This window comes from Suricata suricatta, chromosome 1, assembly GCF_006229205.1.
Source record: "Suricata suricatta isolate VVHF042 chromosome 1, meerkat_22Aug2017_6uvM2_HiC, whole genome shotgun sequence".
NCBI classification, from domain to species: domain Eukaryota; kingdom Metazoa; phylum Chordata; class Mammalia; order Carnivora; family Herpestidae; genus Suricata; species Suricata suricatta.
This window is the reverse complement of record NC_043700.1, coordinates 107,130,952-107,148,856: the sequence shown is the minus strand read 5'-3', so window position 1 is coordinate 107,148,856 and position 17,905 is coordinate 107,130,952. Positions and strand designations below refer to the sequence as shown.

Here is a 17,905-nt window from a genome sequence, read left to right as displayed (position 1 = left end):
TTTATGGTTTCTTGTTTTGTGTTTAAGTTTTCTGCAGTTTTTTTCTCAGTTTTAATCAAATTTTAGTTTTTGTTTAAATCAAATAAAGGAAGAACATTTATTCATTAAATTTTATTTGGCATATATTATATACCAGACATTGCTTTAGGAGCTGAACATTATTCTATACATTGTCTTTCATACTTTTACAGTTTGGTTCTGCAAATAATACAAACTTCTAAGGGATTATGGAAACAGTTATCCTTTCCATGGCCTTTTTAAATAACGGCAGGGTCAGATAAAAGATAAGTTAGAGAAAAGAGTGGTTGATACCTTTTTTATTGTTTTGTTCTTTTTTATTTTTTTTAAATGTTTTATTTATTTTTGATAGAGAGAGAGAGAGCGAGCGAGCGTGAGCAGGATAGGGTCAGAGAGGGAGGGAGACACAGAATCCGAAGATAGGCTCCAGGCTCAGAGATAGCTCTCAGCACAGAGCCTGAAGCAGAGCTCGAACCCATGAACCGTGATATCATGACCTGAGCCAAAATGGGACGCTTAACTGACTGAGCCACTCAGGTGCCCCTGTTTTGCTTTTTTCTGCTTCTTAGCCCCAATTCCTGCTGAGAGAATAAAAGTAAAAATAATTATATCATATATGTATTTATATTATAGTATACTTATATATTTTATATGACATATACTGTATTTTATATTTGTATAAATATGAAGGTCATATCTGCTCGAAGTACCAACTGAAGTATTAGTAAAATGATAGGAAATACAGGATTTTCTTCTAAACACTTCTGTAAAAAAAAAGGGGGGGGGTGTAATCACTCTATTGTATACCTAAAACTAATTTATTTATTTAATTTTTAAAATCTAATTTATTGTCAAATTGGCTTATATACAACACCCAGTGCTCATCCCAACAAGTGCCCCCCTCCATGTCCATCACCCACTTTCCCCCCTTTCCCATCCTCCCATCAGCCGTCAGTTTGTTCTCAGTATTTAAGAGTCTCTTATGGTTTGCCCTCCCCCACCCGTGTTTGTAACTATTGTAAAGTTTTTGAGGAACCCCCACACTGTTTTCCAGAGCAGCTGCACCAGTTTACATTCCCACCAACAGTCCAAGAAGGTTCTTATTTCTCCACATCCTCACCATCATCTGTAGTTTCCTGATTTGTTTATTTTACCCACTCTGATTGGTGTGAGGTGGTATCTCAGTGTGGCTTTGATTTCTATTTCCCTGATGATGAGTGATGTTGAGCATCATTTACCTGAAACTAATTTTAAAAACCCTTCTCTAATGAATGCAAAAAAAAAAAGGGATAGGAACACATGAAATAAGATTAGCAAACCACTGATAACTAGTAAAACTGAGTGAAGAGGTATATAGCGTTCATAATTCTGTTCTATTTCTGTGGATGTTTGCAGTTTTTCAAAATAAAAAGTTTAAAAAGTCTAGGACACCTGTGTGACTCAGTTCGTGTCTGACTTTGCTTCCAGTCATGATCCCACGGTTCACAAGTTCAAGCTCCACATCAGGCTCTCTGCTGGTAGCTCAGAGCCTGGAGTATGCTTTGGAATCCGTGTGTGTGTGTCTCAAAAACAAATAAAAACATTTTTAAAAACTTTTTTTAAATTTAAAAATGGAAATACTAAAGACGATATCTTGCCCAGGAATCAAAAGTCTTTATAGAATCCAGATTTTCAGTGTTAACACCATGTTTTTCCCTTTGTTAGATATGCTTTCTTCATCAGCAAGCAGTCCTGCTCCAGATCCTGCTCCTGAACCCGACCCTGCTTCAGCTTCAGCTCCTACTGCTCCTCAAGCTTCAAAAATAGCTAAGCCATTTGGGTATGGTTATCCAGCTCTTCAGCCTGGGTATCAGAATGCTACTGCACCACTTAATTCCGGAGTACCGCCCAGTAGCCCAGTATATTCTGGATTCCAGCAGTATGCTCAAGTATGTATAAAGACATTGCATTTCTGGGGCGCCTGGGTGCTCAGTTAGTTAAGCATCCGACTCTTGATTTCAGCACAGGTCGTGATCTCATAGTTTGTGGGATCAAGCTTCACGATGGATTCTGTACTGACAGCTCAGAACCTGCTTCACATTCTCTTTCTACCATTCTCTTTCTGTCTGTCTGTCTCTCAATAAACAAACATTAAAAAAAAAAAGACATTGCAATTCTAAAATTGTGAAACTTATCGATTCTGACAGATATCTGGTGATTTAGATGGATCATAGGTGCATATACGGATAAGCCTGGATCAAATATACATAGAATGTGGTTCTAGTTTTGTATGTGTTTGTGTGTACTTCAAGATGAAAGGAAATATAAATACCAAAATTTTAAAGGTGTTAAATCTGGATCGGGTTATTAGTTATGATTTTTCTGGCCTTCATTTTGCTTTTAATTTTAGAGTTTTGCAATGTACTGGCATTGATTTTATGATAAACTAAGTGTTCAGTTTTTAAAAATTCTATATTACTAAGCTGTTTTTTTCCTCAAGAAAGTGACATGGTATAAATGTGGTTTGGATTTTGATTCCAACTCTTAAAGAAATCTTGGGGTGCCTGGGTGGCCCAGTCAGTTAAGTATTCGGCTCTAGTCATGATCTCACAGTTCATGGGTTCAAGCCCTACGTTGGGCTCTCTGCCGACATCTCAGAGCCAGGAGCCTGCTTCAGATTTGGATTCTGTGTCTCCCTCGCTCTCTGCCCTTCCCATGCTCACACTCTGTCTCTATCTCAAAAATAAATAAACATTAAAAAAATCTTTATAACATGACATATAACTGAAATTGGGGCCAGCCTCCATATACATAAATGCTGATCAATAGTTATGTTTATTATTAAGTATTGCTGTGACCCATTCTGATATGACCTTTCTTTGGAGACACCTCTTAAATACCATATCAATTTAATAATACAGAATAATAAGTATCTTACATTTATATTTATTAAGAAAGTAAAATATAAAGTAACAACCAAAATGGCAAAAGCATTAATTATAAGTTATAATAAAATTATATAATTATAGACTAACCTTATAGAAATTTCATCTTATGGTCTGCTAAGTATAAAAATTAGAGGGAGGGGCACCTGGGTGGCTCTGTCAGTTGAGCATTCAACTCATGATCCCAAGGTCATGGCATCGAGCCCCGTGTGTTGGCTCTGTGTCGAGCATGGAGCCTGCTTAGAGGAAATAGGAAAATCATGTTTCTGGAATTAAATCTTCTAGAATTAAGGCACAAAAGGAATAAAGAAACTGGGAGAGGCACTGAAGAAATATGGTTAGTTGGTACACACTTTTCTGCTTTCCATTCTGTTAGTTTCTTTAATGACTTTATTGGTCCAGATGAAACACTTTTTAAATCATTTTCTGACTCTTCTGCTGTAGACAAATTGCTTTTGGGGGTCATAATATAATGTATTTCTACATTTTAATGAGATGAAAACCAAGTTCAAAGAAAGGATCTAGTTCTTAGAGGAAGTTTTAGGCACAAGGGGAGGAAAAATCGTAGTGGTATTTCACAGTGACAAAGGAAAATGTTCTTTGACCAAATCTGGCCTGCTGCCCATTTCTGCAAATAAACTTTTATTGGAATATAGCCACAATCATCCTTTTATGTATTATCTATGGCAGCTTTGCACCACAGTGGTAGAGTTGAATAGTTGCAAAAGAGACATGTGTGTCTTCAACTTTTAAAATATTTACTACCTGACCCTCTACAGGAATAGTTTGCTGACCCTTGACATAGAGAATAGACCGTATTGTTCTTTCCCCATTTTATTTCAGAGGTTATTTTGGAAGTTAAGAGATTATCCTTACAATACAAATAAATATTTCTTATACTAGGTTTTTAAAAAAACTTTGTTCTGTGATCACAATCATTTTTATACTCTAGCTTTAGTTCGAGGATCACAGGAGTTTGAATGGAGGGGACAGAGGCAGACTAAAAACTTGTGACTCAGTCACTTGGGCATCTGACTCTTGATTTTGGCTCAGGTCACAATCTCACAGTTTGTGGGATCCCTGTGTCAAGCTCTGCATCAGGCTTTGCACTGACAGTTCAGAGCCTGCTTGGGATTCTGTCTCCCTTTATGCCCCTCTCCCACATGCACGCACACGCTGTCTTTCAAAAATAAACAAACATTTTTAATAAAAAATAAAAAGTAACTTGGATTATTAAATTATGGGGAAAATGAGCCTCATGAAGCCAAAGCTGTAGACCTCATTCATTTCTGCCTTTCATTTTTTACTACTTTTTATTGAACTGTAATGTATATTATATTTCTGTGCAGGTATATAAATCAGCATCATACAGTTTGATACATTTCAACAAATTGAACACATGTAACCAACAGCCAGAGTCTTTTCTCATGCCGTTTCTAGCCACCTACCCTCAAGCAAGAGTTGGCAACTGTCTTGACCTCTAATATCATATATTAGTTTTGCCTATTTGTATACTTTATATAAGTGGAATCATAACTGTGTATACTCGTGCTGTAGCTCTTTGGCTGAACGTTATGCTTTCTTTGTGTTGGTTCTCATTGTTCACTCATTCTACTTGTTGTATAGTACTCCATTTTGTGAACTACTTGGTTGTTTATTCTGTTGTTGATGGGCATTAGGGTAAATTTCCAGTTTGGGGTATCATGAACAGTGCTGTTGTGAATACTTCTGTCCATGTCTTTTACACAAATGTATGTATCTAGGAGTGGAATTGCTGGGCCATGGAGTATCCATATGTCAGCAGTTAATGCCAGTTTTCCAAAGCAGATGTTCCAATCTGTACCTCCCGTTAGCAGTGTGTGAGAGCTCCAGTAGTGCACATCCTTGTCAACGCTTGGAATTTTGACTTTTTTAAGGTAGTTACCTTCCTTTCATTATTTAAGTGAGGAAATTGAGATGCAGGTAAGTGAAATCATCTAAGACCAGGCTTAGTTGTGAGAATACAAGTCTCTGCAGTTCAGAATTCAGCATTTTTTCCTCTCTCTTTAACTGGTAGGGACTTGCACAGAAGAAAACCAAAGTCAGATTTGATGTATGTTATCTAAGGAAGAATACAAAGCAGCAATTTAATTCTGTTTAATATGAATTTAAAATAGGTTTTTGGACACTAGTGTTTCTGGGGCGATTAACAATAACGATTAAATGCACAGTTAGCACATACATTTATATTCTTACCTATCTACTAAACAAAGATATATTTTAATTTAAGATTAACATTAAAAGCTAATTTTAAAAGAAGCCATTTATTTTTAAAGTCCTAGTTAGGATAAGAATATCTTAACTTTGGCTTTAAACAACCTTTTATAATGAAATTGAAACACCTTTAAATGTTGTACGTAGTGCTAGGGATCTGAACTTTTAAGGGCTTTTTTTGCATTTATTAATTTGAGATGACCCTTAATAAGAAATGGGAAGGAGCGGTTGGCCTTTGAGGAAGAAATAAATCTGTTGTTCAACCCTGAAAAATGGAAAAAAGCTGATGTTTGCAAATAGAAATTAGAAAATTATTTTAGTGAATATATGAAAAACCAGGTGTAATGTTATGTAGTGCTTTTTTTCATCAAAGCCTTTTTATTTTTTATCTTTTTTTAAGTTTCTGTTTTAATCCCCACAAGTACATTCCTTAATCCCCATAACCTATTCCATGCATCCCCCCCACCCTCATCCTCTCTAGAAACCATCAGTTTTTTTCTCTATAGTTAGGTTTGCCTTTCTCTCTTATTTCACCCCCTTTGCTCATTTGTTTTGTTTCTTAAATTCCACATATGAATGAAATCGTGTGGTATTTGTCTTTCTCTGAATGACTTATTTCACTTAGCATCAATGGACACTTGGACTGCCTCTATATCTTGGCTGTTGTAAATAATGTATATGTGCTTTTTTAAACCTCCCCCCAGCAAAAAAAAAAAAAAAAAAAAAAAAAAAGACATGATCAATTGTAGAAAAGTGCAGATAAGCAAAAAGAGGAAAATAAATACCAAGCAGTATTCTCACCATCAAGATATAAACAGTAATGCTTGGAGTCTGTCCTTCTAAGTTTCTTGCTATGCATTTTGGTGGAAAAGCTAGTAAAGAATCTGGACATCTAATGGCTTGTTTAAACAAAAGCTGATGAGTAGCGATATTATTTAAGAAATTGTTTGTTCTTTTAATAGCAAAAGACAAAACCTTTTTATATATCCTTCCTCTGATAGCTGCATAATACTTTATAATCAACCAATCTGCCATTGTTGGGCATAATTGTCAAAATCAATATTTAATATACACGTGGCACACACACTTTAATGCATCTGTCTCATTTTCTTAGGTAAAATTTCTTCAGGTGAAATTACTGAATCAAAGCATTCAGTAAAAATTTACTGAGTTCCTACTGTGTGATAGCAGTACTTTAGGCACTGAGGATACAAGAGGAAGCTAAGTGAACAAAACAAAGTTCTTGCTCTCAGAAGTTTGTTGGGAGGGCAGGTTCAATGGGACAGGAAATAAGTAAATCAGTAAATTAATGAGATAATCTCAAATAGTTAACAAGTGCTGTGAAGTTAAGACAAGTGAAGAAATTGCTAAGGTTGGGGATATAGAGTAGATAATCAGGAAATCCCTCAGTATAGAAATTGTGTTTTAGTTACCATTTGGATGACAAGAAAAACCAGGTACGGAAAAACCTGGGGGTAGAGCATTTCAGCCTGAGGGAACGTAAGACTTCTTAAGACAGGAGCAGCTGTGATGTGGTGCAAGACTAAAGGTCTCCGTATGGCTGGAACTCTAAAGTGAGCAATAGGAATGAGATCAGAGAGCTAGGGAAGGACCTATCCCAAGTGCAAAGGGGAGACATTGGAGATTTTATATGAAGAAGCGATATTTGATTTACATTGTTTAGAGAATCATTTTGACTACTGTGTGAAGAACAGATTAGGGAAGGGAGTATTTGAAAAGACAGAAATGGAAACGGAGACAAACGGAAGCTTTGCCAGAAATGTAGGAGCGTGCTTTGTTCAAAGGTGATATCAGTAGAGGTAATGAAAAGTGGATGGATAAAAGTGGACTCATTGGTTGTGGTAAATGAAAGAAAGGAAGACAGCAAGGATAACTGTCAGGTGTTTGGCACAGCAGCTGGGTAGAGGGTGGTGGTTTTACTTTGAAGAGAGACAAACAGGTCTAGGAGTGAGAATTGAGTTGGCCATGTTAAGTTAAAATGCCTGATAGTGATTTAAGTGGAGATATCCAGCAGGCAGTAAAAGTGTATATGCCTGCCCATTCTTCTATATTACTAAGTCCACCAAGAATTATTTTTTATAAGCAAAGATATTTTTATAACTATTAGTCATTTATGTTTCTTTACTGAAATTCTAGTTCATATTCTTTCGCCATTATTTATGTCCTCTGGTTTTTGTAAAAGCTATCTGTAATAAGTATAATAATTTTTGTCTAATATATATTGTAATTTTCCCCTCCAGCTTGACATTTGTATTTAGTTTTAATGGTGTTTTTTGACATTGAAGGAATGTATAAATTTTATATCGTCCTATTATGATTTTGGTTTTAACTTTTGTTTTTGTCCTTTAAAAGATCTTTTTCAACCTTCAGGTTAGGAAATATTCCAGCTATAAATTTTTTAGTTCTTTGGTGATTTCAATTTTGCATTTTTGATCTATTTAAGGTTTTATTTTGGCTCATACTGTAGACAACAAATCTCATCTCCCCTTCTCACCGCCAGAAATAGTTAGCTCTAAGTTCACTATCATGTATTCAATAATTTATCATTTAAAATTATTTTTACATTTATTTATTTTTGAGAGACAGAGCACAGGTGGGGAAGGCCAGAGAGGAAACACAGAATTCGAAGCAGGCTCCATCCAGGCTCCAAGCTGTCAGCACAGAGCTCGACACAAGGCTCGAACTCAACAAACTGTGAGATTATGACCTGAGCCAAAGTCGGACACTTAACTGACTGAGCCACCCAGGCACCCCTAATCTATCTGTTTTCACTGGTAAAAAGTTAGGTAGTTTGAACATCAAAATGAATAATGACTGTAATTCAGTCAGTCAGTTTGAGTCGATAGAAAGCCATAATGCATAATAATACTAAAAATATAATAAGGGTAACACAGAAAAAATGAACAAAGTAAAACTCGTTGAACAGTATTGTACATTTTTATGGCATCAACTCATTATTCCAAAACTTGATCATTGAAAAACCTTGCAAACATATGCATGTATGTGTTCATTATGCCTTTCTGTATTTTGTTATGGAGTTTAACTGTGCTAATACTGAAATTTTTTCAGTATTTTGAGGTTGTTTTTCAAGAATGCTTTAAATTGGGCTACCCTTTTAAATCAGTCTATTACCAAGCCAGGTTTACATGTTTGTTTATTTGTTTTGAGAGAAAGAGAGAGTAAGAAGCATGAGCAAGGGAGGGGCAGAGAGAGGGAGAGAGAACCCTAAGCAGGCTCCACGATGTCATGCAGAATCTGACACAGGGCTCAAACTTAACGAACCGTGAGATCATGACCTGAGCCGAAATCAAGAGTGAGACATTTAACCAGCTGAGCCACCTAAGTAGTCCTCCACCTCTTTTTTAAATGTTTAGTAAATTCTTTTATTTTCTTACTTACTCTGTATGTTAAAATTCTGTAATAGTAGAATACATTGTATTCAATTTGATTTTATTGTTCTTTGTTTTGTTTTGTATTTTCAGCAGTATCCTGGTATGAACCAGCTGTCCTCCAGTCTGGGAGGACTGAGTCTTCAAAGTTCTCCACAACCAGAAAGTCTGAGACCTATAAACCTCACTCAGGAGAGGAATATTCTACCCACGACTCCTGTTTGGGCTCCTGTACCTAACTTGAATGCAGATCTCAAAAAATTAAACTGTAGCCCAGAGTAAGTATTTATTTTATGATCTTTAGTAAGTAATATACTTTGTCAGAAACAAAAACTAGTTTCAAAACTAGTAAAAGTGATAGGATACTCATTCCTTGATTGGATGTTTTGTTGATGCGGACTTTTCTCTTTTAGTCTGTATAGCAGTTCTGGTTGTAAAATTCAGTGAGGTCCTGGTTGTGCCTCCGTCTCTGTCTCCATTCAGTCCTATTCCCTGTCCCCTAATGTGAGGGAAATTTCTACTTGAGTGAAAGGCTTCAGGAAACCAGATTTAGCGATATTTTTCTTAAATTTCTTTTTCCTTACTTTTCACCAGGAGTAAGTTCTGATGTTTTTTAAAATAAGGTGGAATCTTTAATCTTCAGTCTTTGCTTGAAAAGGACATAGACTTCACTTATATAATCCTAAGAACAGGTTTAGGTAAATGGTTTCTCTTTGAGTTTTCTTTTCCCACTTAGCATAGAATGCAAAAAGACCATTATCCCCAGCCTTACGATTTTCTTTATTTCCTCACCTCATGGAGAAGTTTAGCTGGCAGTTTGCATCTGGTGGCCGCCAAAGCCTGGTGTGTCCTCTGGGTTGATGAGCTCTGTCACTCACCTCACAGTACCTTCAAAACTAAGAGTTCTCTGTTTTTGTTTGCTTTCAGTGCTTCTTTCTTCTATGAATAGGATAGTTCTTTATATCCAGATGCTTTTTAGCAAACATCTTTCTGCTCCTGAAATCTTTCCTCTTCATAAAGTAAACTCTGATTCATAGAAAAACATTGTCTTTCTTGCATTAGAATTAGTGTTCCTTTTTACCACCAGTACTTTCTTTTATTAAGGCAGCAGTGTTCTAGCTCTTTAAAAAACTATAAGCTTCTTTTTTTTTAATTTTTTAAATTTATTTTTGAGAGAAGTACAAGCAGGGGGAGTGTAAGAGAAAGAGACACAGAATCTGAAGCAGGCTCCAGGCTCTGAGCTAGCTGTCAGCACAGAGCCTGATGCGGGGCTTGAACCCACGAATGTTGAGATCATGACCTGAGCTGAAGCCAGCTGCCCAACCAACTGAGCCACCTAGGCGCCCCTATAAGCTTCTTTTTTAACCAAAATCTTACAGAGAATTCCAATACAGGAAATAAAATAGAGCCGCTCCAAAGATTCCCCCTCTTCTCCCACACATTGCCACCAATCCCCCATCAGTGCCTAAGACAGTGTCAAGATCATTACCATAAAAATGTATAATCACTAATTCCAAGATAAAAACAGCTGCCTGTTTGGGCGCTTGGGCAGCTTAGGCAGTTAAGTGAGCAACTTCAGCTCAGGTCATGATCTCATGGTTCATGAGTTTGAGTCCCACAACAGGCTCAGAGCCTGGAGCCTGCTACAGATTCTGTGTCTCCCTCTCTCTCTGCCCCTTGTTCACTCACACACTCTCTCTTTTAAAAATAAATAAACATTAAAAAAAGCTGCCTATTCCTGTGATTATCAGTTACTATCAGGTCAAGGTATGTGGATTTTGGCCTTGTATTATAGAATATTAGGCATCCGCTAAGTAGGTAAACATGGTCTGTGTATATGTATGAAGATTCACAGGTCCAGGGGATGGTGTGTGTGTTTCTACTCAATTACCGGTTTGCTCTAAAAATCTCTCTTATAAAATAGCAATGCAGGGTAATTAGGAGTGTAGACTTTAGAGCTGGACAGAGGTTCTTAACGATGGTCCTACTGATAAATTGCTATAAGGCTCTGCATTTTATTAAAAAATATTTACTCATTTTTGAGAGTGAGCAAGTAGGAGAGGGGCAGAGAGAGGGAGGAACAGAGGATCCAAAGTGAGCTCCACACTGACAGCAGTGAGCCTGATGTGGGGCTCAGAATCACTAACCGTGAGATCATGACTGGAGCCAAAGTTGGACGCTCAATCAACTGAGCCACCCAGGTGCCCCAAGACTGTGCAGTTTTCTTCTCAAATTTTTAGTATTGTCAGCTGAAAAACAGGAATAATAATTGTGACCACATAAAATAGTAATTCATGTATTCAGTAAATATTTACTAAATGCCTTTTTTTTTTTTTAAACTAAATGTCTTCCAAGTTAAGGGCCAGGCACTGTTTCGAGGTGCTAGGAATGAAGCAGTAAGCAAATAGAGTTCCTAATTTCATGCAGCCTTTATCCCATTAGGGAAGACATACCATGAACAGTCAAAAAATCTAAGCTAACCGTCATAAGTTGCGGATCATGTATATAATGCAATGTCAGAATATTACTGTGAAGTGAGGAAAATAGTAAGGATAGAGGTTGGCTGTTTTTAATTGAGGAGTCGGGACAGGTTTTTCTCAAGGAGTTAACATTTGACTAGAGATCTGAATGAAGCGTGAAAACTAATCAAGTGTGCCAAGCTGCAGAAGTCCCAAAGCAGGGACCACCTTACTGCGTTCACGGAGCACCACCAGCCTGGAGTCTGTACAAACCTGGATATCTCTACATACTATCAGCTGTTCTTCTTAAAATTCCTTTTCTGGTGTTCACTACTTCTTGCTTCTTATCTCTTTGATTGCTTCTTTATTGATTCTGTATCTACTGACTTTGACTCATAACTTAGTAAGTTATAAGAACTTTCTCTAAGAGAGGAATAGTGCTGAGGTCACACAGGACAAAATGATCTGTGATCTCAAGTGGAAAGGACAGACAAGGTACACAACCCTAAAGCAAAGCAGAGTAATACCATAGAAGCACAAACTGATCTCAGAGCACAGAGGAGGACATGCATTTCTTCTCACTTGTTACCAGAAGGATGGGTGGTTTTAGAAGAAGCGATAATTTTGAGGAGTCTCATAGTAAGAGTTTCTGCTGGTGGAAAACGGGCAGGAAAGCAGGCATAGCATTACTAAAGATGCAGGGGTTTACCTGTTCACTTGGGTCTTCTCCTCCTTCCTATTCATGTTCTACATCTAGTCATAATGTCTTTTCCCCAATGTGTTGTACTTTTCCACCATGAAAATGTTGAGTCCTTAATTTAGGTCTTTTGACATATATTGCATATATGCCTGTTTAGAATAATACGGATCTTTCTAGTCTGTAACATTCCCAGATAATTTTCATCTGTACCCGTGACTGTTGTTACCTACAACTATCTACTTCAGTATATTTGCTTTCTAATAGTTAATAGGGTCCATGTTGTCTCTGTTTTTTGCAGTTCGTTTCGGTGTACTTTGACAAATATTCCACAGACCCAGGCTTTACTGAATAAAGCTAAGCTTCCTTTAGGATTGCTGTTACATCCCTTCAGAGACCTGACGGTAAAGTGACATATTTTAAAACATTTGTGGATACTGATGTGTGTTTGTGTGCAGGGTGTTTCGATTGTATATTTTCTAGGAGATTTTTTCATCTTTTTTTTTTTAGTAAGAAATAATCATTTTTATCAAATTCAACTCAGCAGACTTTTTTTTAAGTACCTGCTCTTGGAGGGGCTCTACCTAAGCACTGATAAATACAGAGATAGCCAAGTCATTGACTTTGCTCCTATGAAATTTCTAACGGGACAAAGATGGAAAAACAAATAAACAATGGTGCAGGATAACTGATACTTGTAACTAACCAAATTCTGTGAAGTGCTGAGGAACTGAGTACAGGATGGGAAGTGATTCCCTCTGGATGTGATAACAGAGGTTTTCTGTCAGTGATGAGGTCTTATCTGGATTTCGAAAGATTGTGTAGCTTTGGAAATTGGAAAGGTCATTGCAGATAACCTTTGGGAGTTCTTTATGAAACATAAAGGTTGTACCAACAGTGAGGTCCAGTTAGGAAAACTGTATGATGTTCCTAACTGTAGTGAACAAATAACCTTTGTAATAATGAGTCCAAATGCTTCCGGGTCTATTGAATATTACTTATTTATGTTTCCACAGCCTGTTGGTTTAATGCTTAGCTGGCTGGATTTTTACATATACTTCTGGTATTTAATGCAAATGTGTTGTCTTTAAACTGAAATCCTAACTTTCAGAAATAAAGTTTATCCAGATACATTTTATTTATACTTTGTAAGTTGTATTTCTCCTTCACATTTTTTTTACTGCTGTGGTTTTCTGCCCTATTGCTGCTGAGTTTTCTTTTGCTCTCATTTATCCAAAAAAAAAAAAAAAAAGTTTATTAACCACCTATTTTGCCAGATGCTGGGGATATAAAGGTCAGTAAGCTTCCTTATAGAACTATCTTTGACACTAAAATAGAAAGGAACAGAGTGAGTAGAAAATAATCATGATATGTAATAGATCCCTTGAGTTTATTCACTCAGTAAATGCTGTGTCATCACCGGTAACACTATTTCAGACATTATCTCTACACCAAGATAGTGAATTTCCTATATTATATACATAGGTGAGAATTTTTGTCAAAACACAGATGCCATATATGATATTTTCTTGAAATGTATACCCTAAATTGGCAACAGTAGCTTCCTCTGGGCTATAGAATTCTGGGTAATTCTTTGTTTTCTCATTTTCAGTTAATTGTGCTTCCTGATTTTTCCTAAGTATTAATGTCTTTACTTGTGTAATAAAAAACTACATATGTTAAAGAAATTAAATACAGAGATATAAATATTTATGTATAGATGGGGGGGAGCCAGAAGGAAATATACTAAAATGTTATCAGGGATTAATTCAGGGAGATTGAATAATAATGTGATTTTTCTAGTGTTTTTTTTTTTCATATTTTCCAAAGTTCTTAAAGTTCCCTTTCCAAGCCCTTTCTTTCCTTTCCCCCCTTTTTTAAAGGAGTCCAAAACAAATTTATAAATTTATTTTTAAATGTTTTTTATGCTGACTTTTTTTAAGTTTTTTTAATTTATTTTGAGATAGAGAGAGTAGGGGCAAGTGGTGGAAGGGCAGAGAGAGGGAGAGAGAATCCCAAGCTGGTTCCACAGTGTCAGCACAGAGCTCAGTGCAGGGCTCAAATTCACAAACCGTGAGATCGTGACCTGAGCCAAAGTTGGACACTTAAACCGACTGAGCCACCCAGGTGCCCCTATAAATTTATTTTTATATATCATAATTAGTAATCTTTGCCCCCTCAACACTTTTAAAAGGATCACTAAAATTGGGGCGCCTGGGTGGCTCAGTCGGTTAAGCCTCCGACTTCGGCTCAGGTCAGATCTCACATTCGTGGGTTTGAGCCCCGCGTCGTGCTCTGTGCTGAAGGCTAGCTCAGAGCCTGGAGCCTGCTTCCGGTTCTGTGTCTCCTTCTCTTTTTGCCTTCCCCCTCTCATGCTCTGTCTCTCTCTGTATCAAAAACAAATAAAACATTAAAAAAAAATTACCAGCATTTCAGTGGTCTCTATTTTTGTTAAGTTTAACACCAAAACGTTCTCACCCTCTTAAAAAATAACTCATTCAAAAGTAGGTAGAACTTCTGCCTTTCATCATCTAAAACTGTCACACACTGGGGGCACCTGGGTGGCTCAGTCGGTTGAGCCTCCGACTTCAGCTCAGGTCAGATCTCACGTTCGTGGGTTCAAGCCCAACGTCAGGCTCTGTGCTGACAGCTAGCTCAGAGCCTGGAGCCTGCTTCCTGTTCTGTGTCTCCTTCTCTCTCTGCCCCTCCCCCTCTCATGTTCTGTCTTGTCTCTGTATCAAAAATAAGTAAAACATCATAAAAAAAATTTTTTTAAATAAATAAAACTGTCACACACACACTTTGTTCAAATATTTTTAAAATTTTTGTTATTGTTTTTATTTCAGAGAGAGAGAGAGAGAGCGAATGCGAGAGCACACAAGTGAGGGAGGGCAGAGAGTGAGGGAGACAGAAGCAGGCTCCAGGCTCCAGGCTCTGAGCTGTCCACACAGCACCTGACACAGGGCCCAGGCTCACAAACCATGAGATCATGACCTGAGCCAAAGTTGGATGTTTAACCTACCAAGCCACCCAGGTGCCTTTCGTGTATTTTTTTTTTTTTTTAAAGCACATTGTGTTTGGTTTTTTGTGGCCTTGGTTCCCGTCAGGACTCTTGTGGCTATCTAGTGAGCAGTGCCCGATGGTCCAGTATCAGGTGCCATCAGGCAACAAAGAAAATGACATTACTATGTGGTATATTTTTCTTTCTCACTGATATTTTTGGAGTCTACCTGATGCACTCTGAATTATGTTATTGTCTTGGCCAACCAGGCTTTTCTTATGAGCCAGTAACTTTTATTACATTTGGTTTGACTTTGTTTTGGTATTATCTCACCGTTTGTGATGAAGAGGGAGAAAACTTGACAGCTGCTAGTGTTGCTCAGCACATCACTGGATTTTATTAAAAGCCATCAATTTCAAAACACAGTTATGGTTTCTGTTCTGTATGTGGAGCAGAGCAGTCTGCGTTCCGTTTTTCCCTGGGGTGCTTTTTCTGCTACAGCGTCTTTATTTTACTTCCTAGCAATTACCAGTGATAACATCAAATACCATTGTGAGGTGCCGATCTTGTCGAACATATATCAACCCTTTTGTATCCTTCATTGATCAACGTAGATGGAAATGCAATTTGTGCTATAGAGTTAATGACGGTGAGTTTCAGATTCTTAAAATAAGTGTATTTAATATTATTTTAAACATTTTGACATTTTTGTCATTATCTGGTCTCTTTCCTCATTGCTTCAAAAACTTTCAGGCCACTTTTAATATAGATTAGGGACACTTCATCTTGGTTGGCCAGGGGATGATTGAGAATGAGGAAAGTGACAATGAGGCCGAGTAAAAAAATATTTACAGAACAAGCAGTGAAGGTCATGTAGACTAATTGTCCATTTAAGGAAGCTAAGATTATCTTCAGTTGGTACATTTGGTCCATTTAAGTAAGCATAGATTTTTGCGAGTATGTATGGACAAGTGCATACGAGTGTATCTATCTGGTATCCCATTGAGTCACTTCTTAGCTCCTGTTAGTATAATTGCTTTCAAATTGTGTTTCTGTCTGATTTTTTTCCCCCATGTCATGTGATACAATAAGTCGGACACAGGCCTAAGAAACCAGTTACATGTGTCCTGGTTTCCTCACTTGATTTCAAGTGTTTATTTTATGTTTATCTTACATTGATACATTTTTTAAAGAGTGTTTTTACCATTAGATGTTCACAGAACTGTTGTAAACTTGACATAAATATTGATGATGAAGGTGTTTATTTCTTGGTATGCACATGCCTGTTTAGTTACAAAACTTACTTTACTTTGTCCTGGAATTCCATTTCTTACCTAGTTCCTGAAGAGTTTATGTATAACCCCCTAACTCGATCTTATGGAGAGCCTCATAAACGACCGGAAGTTCAGAATTCAACTGTGGAATTCATTGCTTCTTCAGATTACATGGTAACTACTCAGTGTAAAAATTAGTCATAGGATATTACTGTATTGGTCATTTATAATTTGCTGTGAAGTAAATTCTTGCAAAATTTAGAATTGTCCCCAGTATTAAGTTTTTTACAATAATACTGAAAGTTTATACTTAACAAATAGAAAACTTTGTAAAGGTTACTTGATGTCCTAGAAGAATGGAGTTATGTCACTAAGAAACATGAGTAATGTTTTATGATTAGCACTAACATTTATAATTTGTTGTCATTTTGATTTGAATATTGTCATGGAATGAATATAAATATCCTTTTACCATTTAATATTTAAGACCTTCAAACAGAAAAACTCATGTTTTTGCTGCCAAAAACTGCAGTTTTCTGGCACTTAAAAATAATCACCATCTTACTAGTTTACCCAGTTCAGAGACTAAGATAAACGGATTCTGACCTCACTCCCTCCAGTGCATCATAAAATTCTACTTGTTCTTTAATTATACTAGCTCTTTAACATCTCATTCTTCTTTTCTGTTTACATAAATCAATTATTGGCTTAAGTTCTCCTCTTTTATCATCTATTCATTTTAAATGTATTTATAATAACGTACATTTCTTCGGTATCCTCATGACTAATCTTTGTTGTTTCCAAAAATGTACGGTGTTGCTGGTGGGGAAAGTTGAACAGGGTGTGCTAATGTGTTTAAATTCCTGCTGTTTGGCCCATCTCTTCCTTTATTTTTGTAATTTTTATGGTCCTTCGTGTCCAGTTTAGCATCTGCCCACTTAACTACTATTTCCTTGTCTGTTTCCCTACAACAGTTCACTGTTGTAAACTTTCTCTTGGGCACTTTTACTCTGACCTTCTTGCCTTCTTTACAACTTATATTCCCAACTCTGTTCTGGCTCCTTAGGATCTTAATCTAATTGAAGTGCTGAAGCAAGAAGTTAATCTTTAATTTTTGCCATATGATTTTTGGTTGGCATATTAAGAAAAAAAAAGATTTAATATATTCTTTTAACTTTCTATAGTAAGTTTTCAAGCATACTTCAAAAAAGAAATAATAGTATAGTGTGCCATTTTTTACGTATCAATCACCAAGCTTCAACAGTTAGCAACATTATGCTAAATATATTTCATCTATCGCCAGTCCACCCCAGCGCTCCCTCTCCTGACCCACCCTAAAGTTTATTAAATGCTGATCCCACCATCATATCATTTAACCTATAAATGCTTCAGTATCTATCTCTACCAGATAATGACTTAACATACTAGAATACCATCGCCAAGACTTTCTTTATATTTAGCACTTAATACTTGTGATTTAGCCACCACCAGGGGGCCCAACAACTAGTGCTATTAACTGTAAGGTTTTAAAAAATAAATATAAAAAACAATGTTTTTTGGAGTAGGGAAGGAATTTAGAGGTTCGCGTTAAATAGTAAATAAGCTTAATTTTTCTTTGAAAGATATTTCAATCAACACGCTATCAGAAAGACATTTAGCCTATCTAGTTAACATTACTGTGTAAAAACTCCTTATTGTGCTTAATCCACAACCAACTTTATAAGAAAAAAAGTTAAAGGAATATAATTTTCACTAGCACATTAGATCTTTAAAAACATTGATCCTATCTGTGTGTTTTATTTTATCATCAGTAAATACCCAGTAGTAATAGTGATATATAAAGAATAAAAGACTAAGTAAATTATACTA

At 36.5% G+C, this 17,905-nt stretch overlaps 1 protein-coding gene across 1 annotated transcript in view; it reads left to right on the top strand.

Moving 5' to 3' along the window:
• The window catches only part of SEC24B (SEC24 homolog B, COPII coat complex component), a 97,608-nt gene that overhangs the window by 57,525 nt on the left and 22,178 nt on the right, over positions 1-17,905 (top strand). Inside the window, exons 7-11 of the mRNA XM_029951340.1 lie at positions 1,723-1,946; positions 8,699-8,883; positions 12,063-12,165; positions 15,285-15,411; positions 16,101-16,210. Of these exons, the coding sequence (XP_029807200.1) occupies positions 1,723-1,946; positions 8,699-8,883; positions 12,063-12,165; positions 15,285-15,411; positions 16,101-16,210 (749 nt within the window). The remainder of the gene's footprint in view (positions 1-1,722; positions 1,947-8,698; positions 8,884-12,062; positions 12,166-15,284; positions 15,412-16,100; positions 16,211-17,905) is intronic.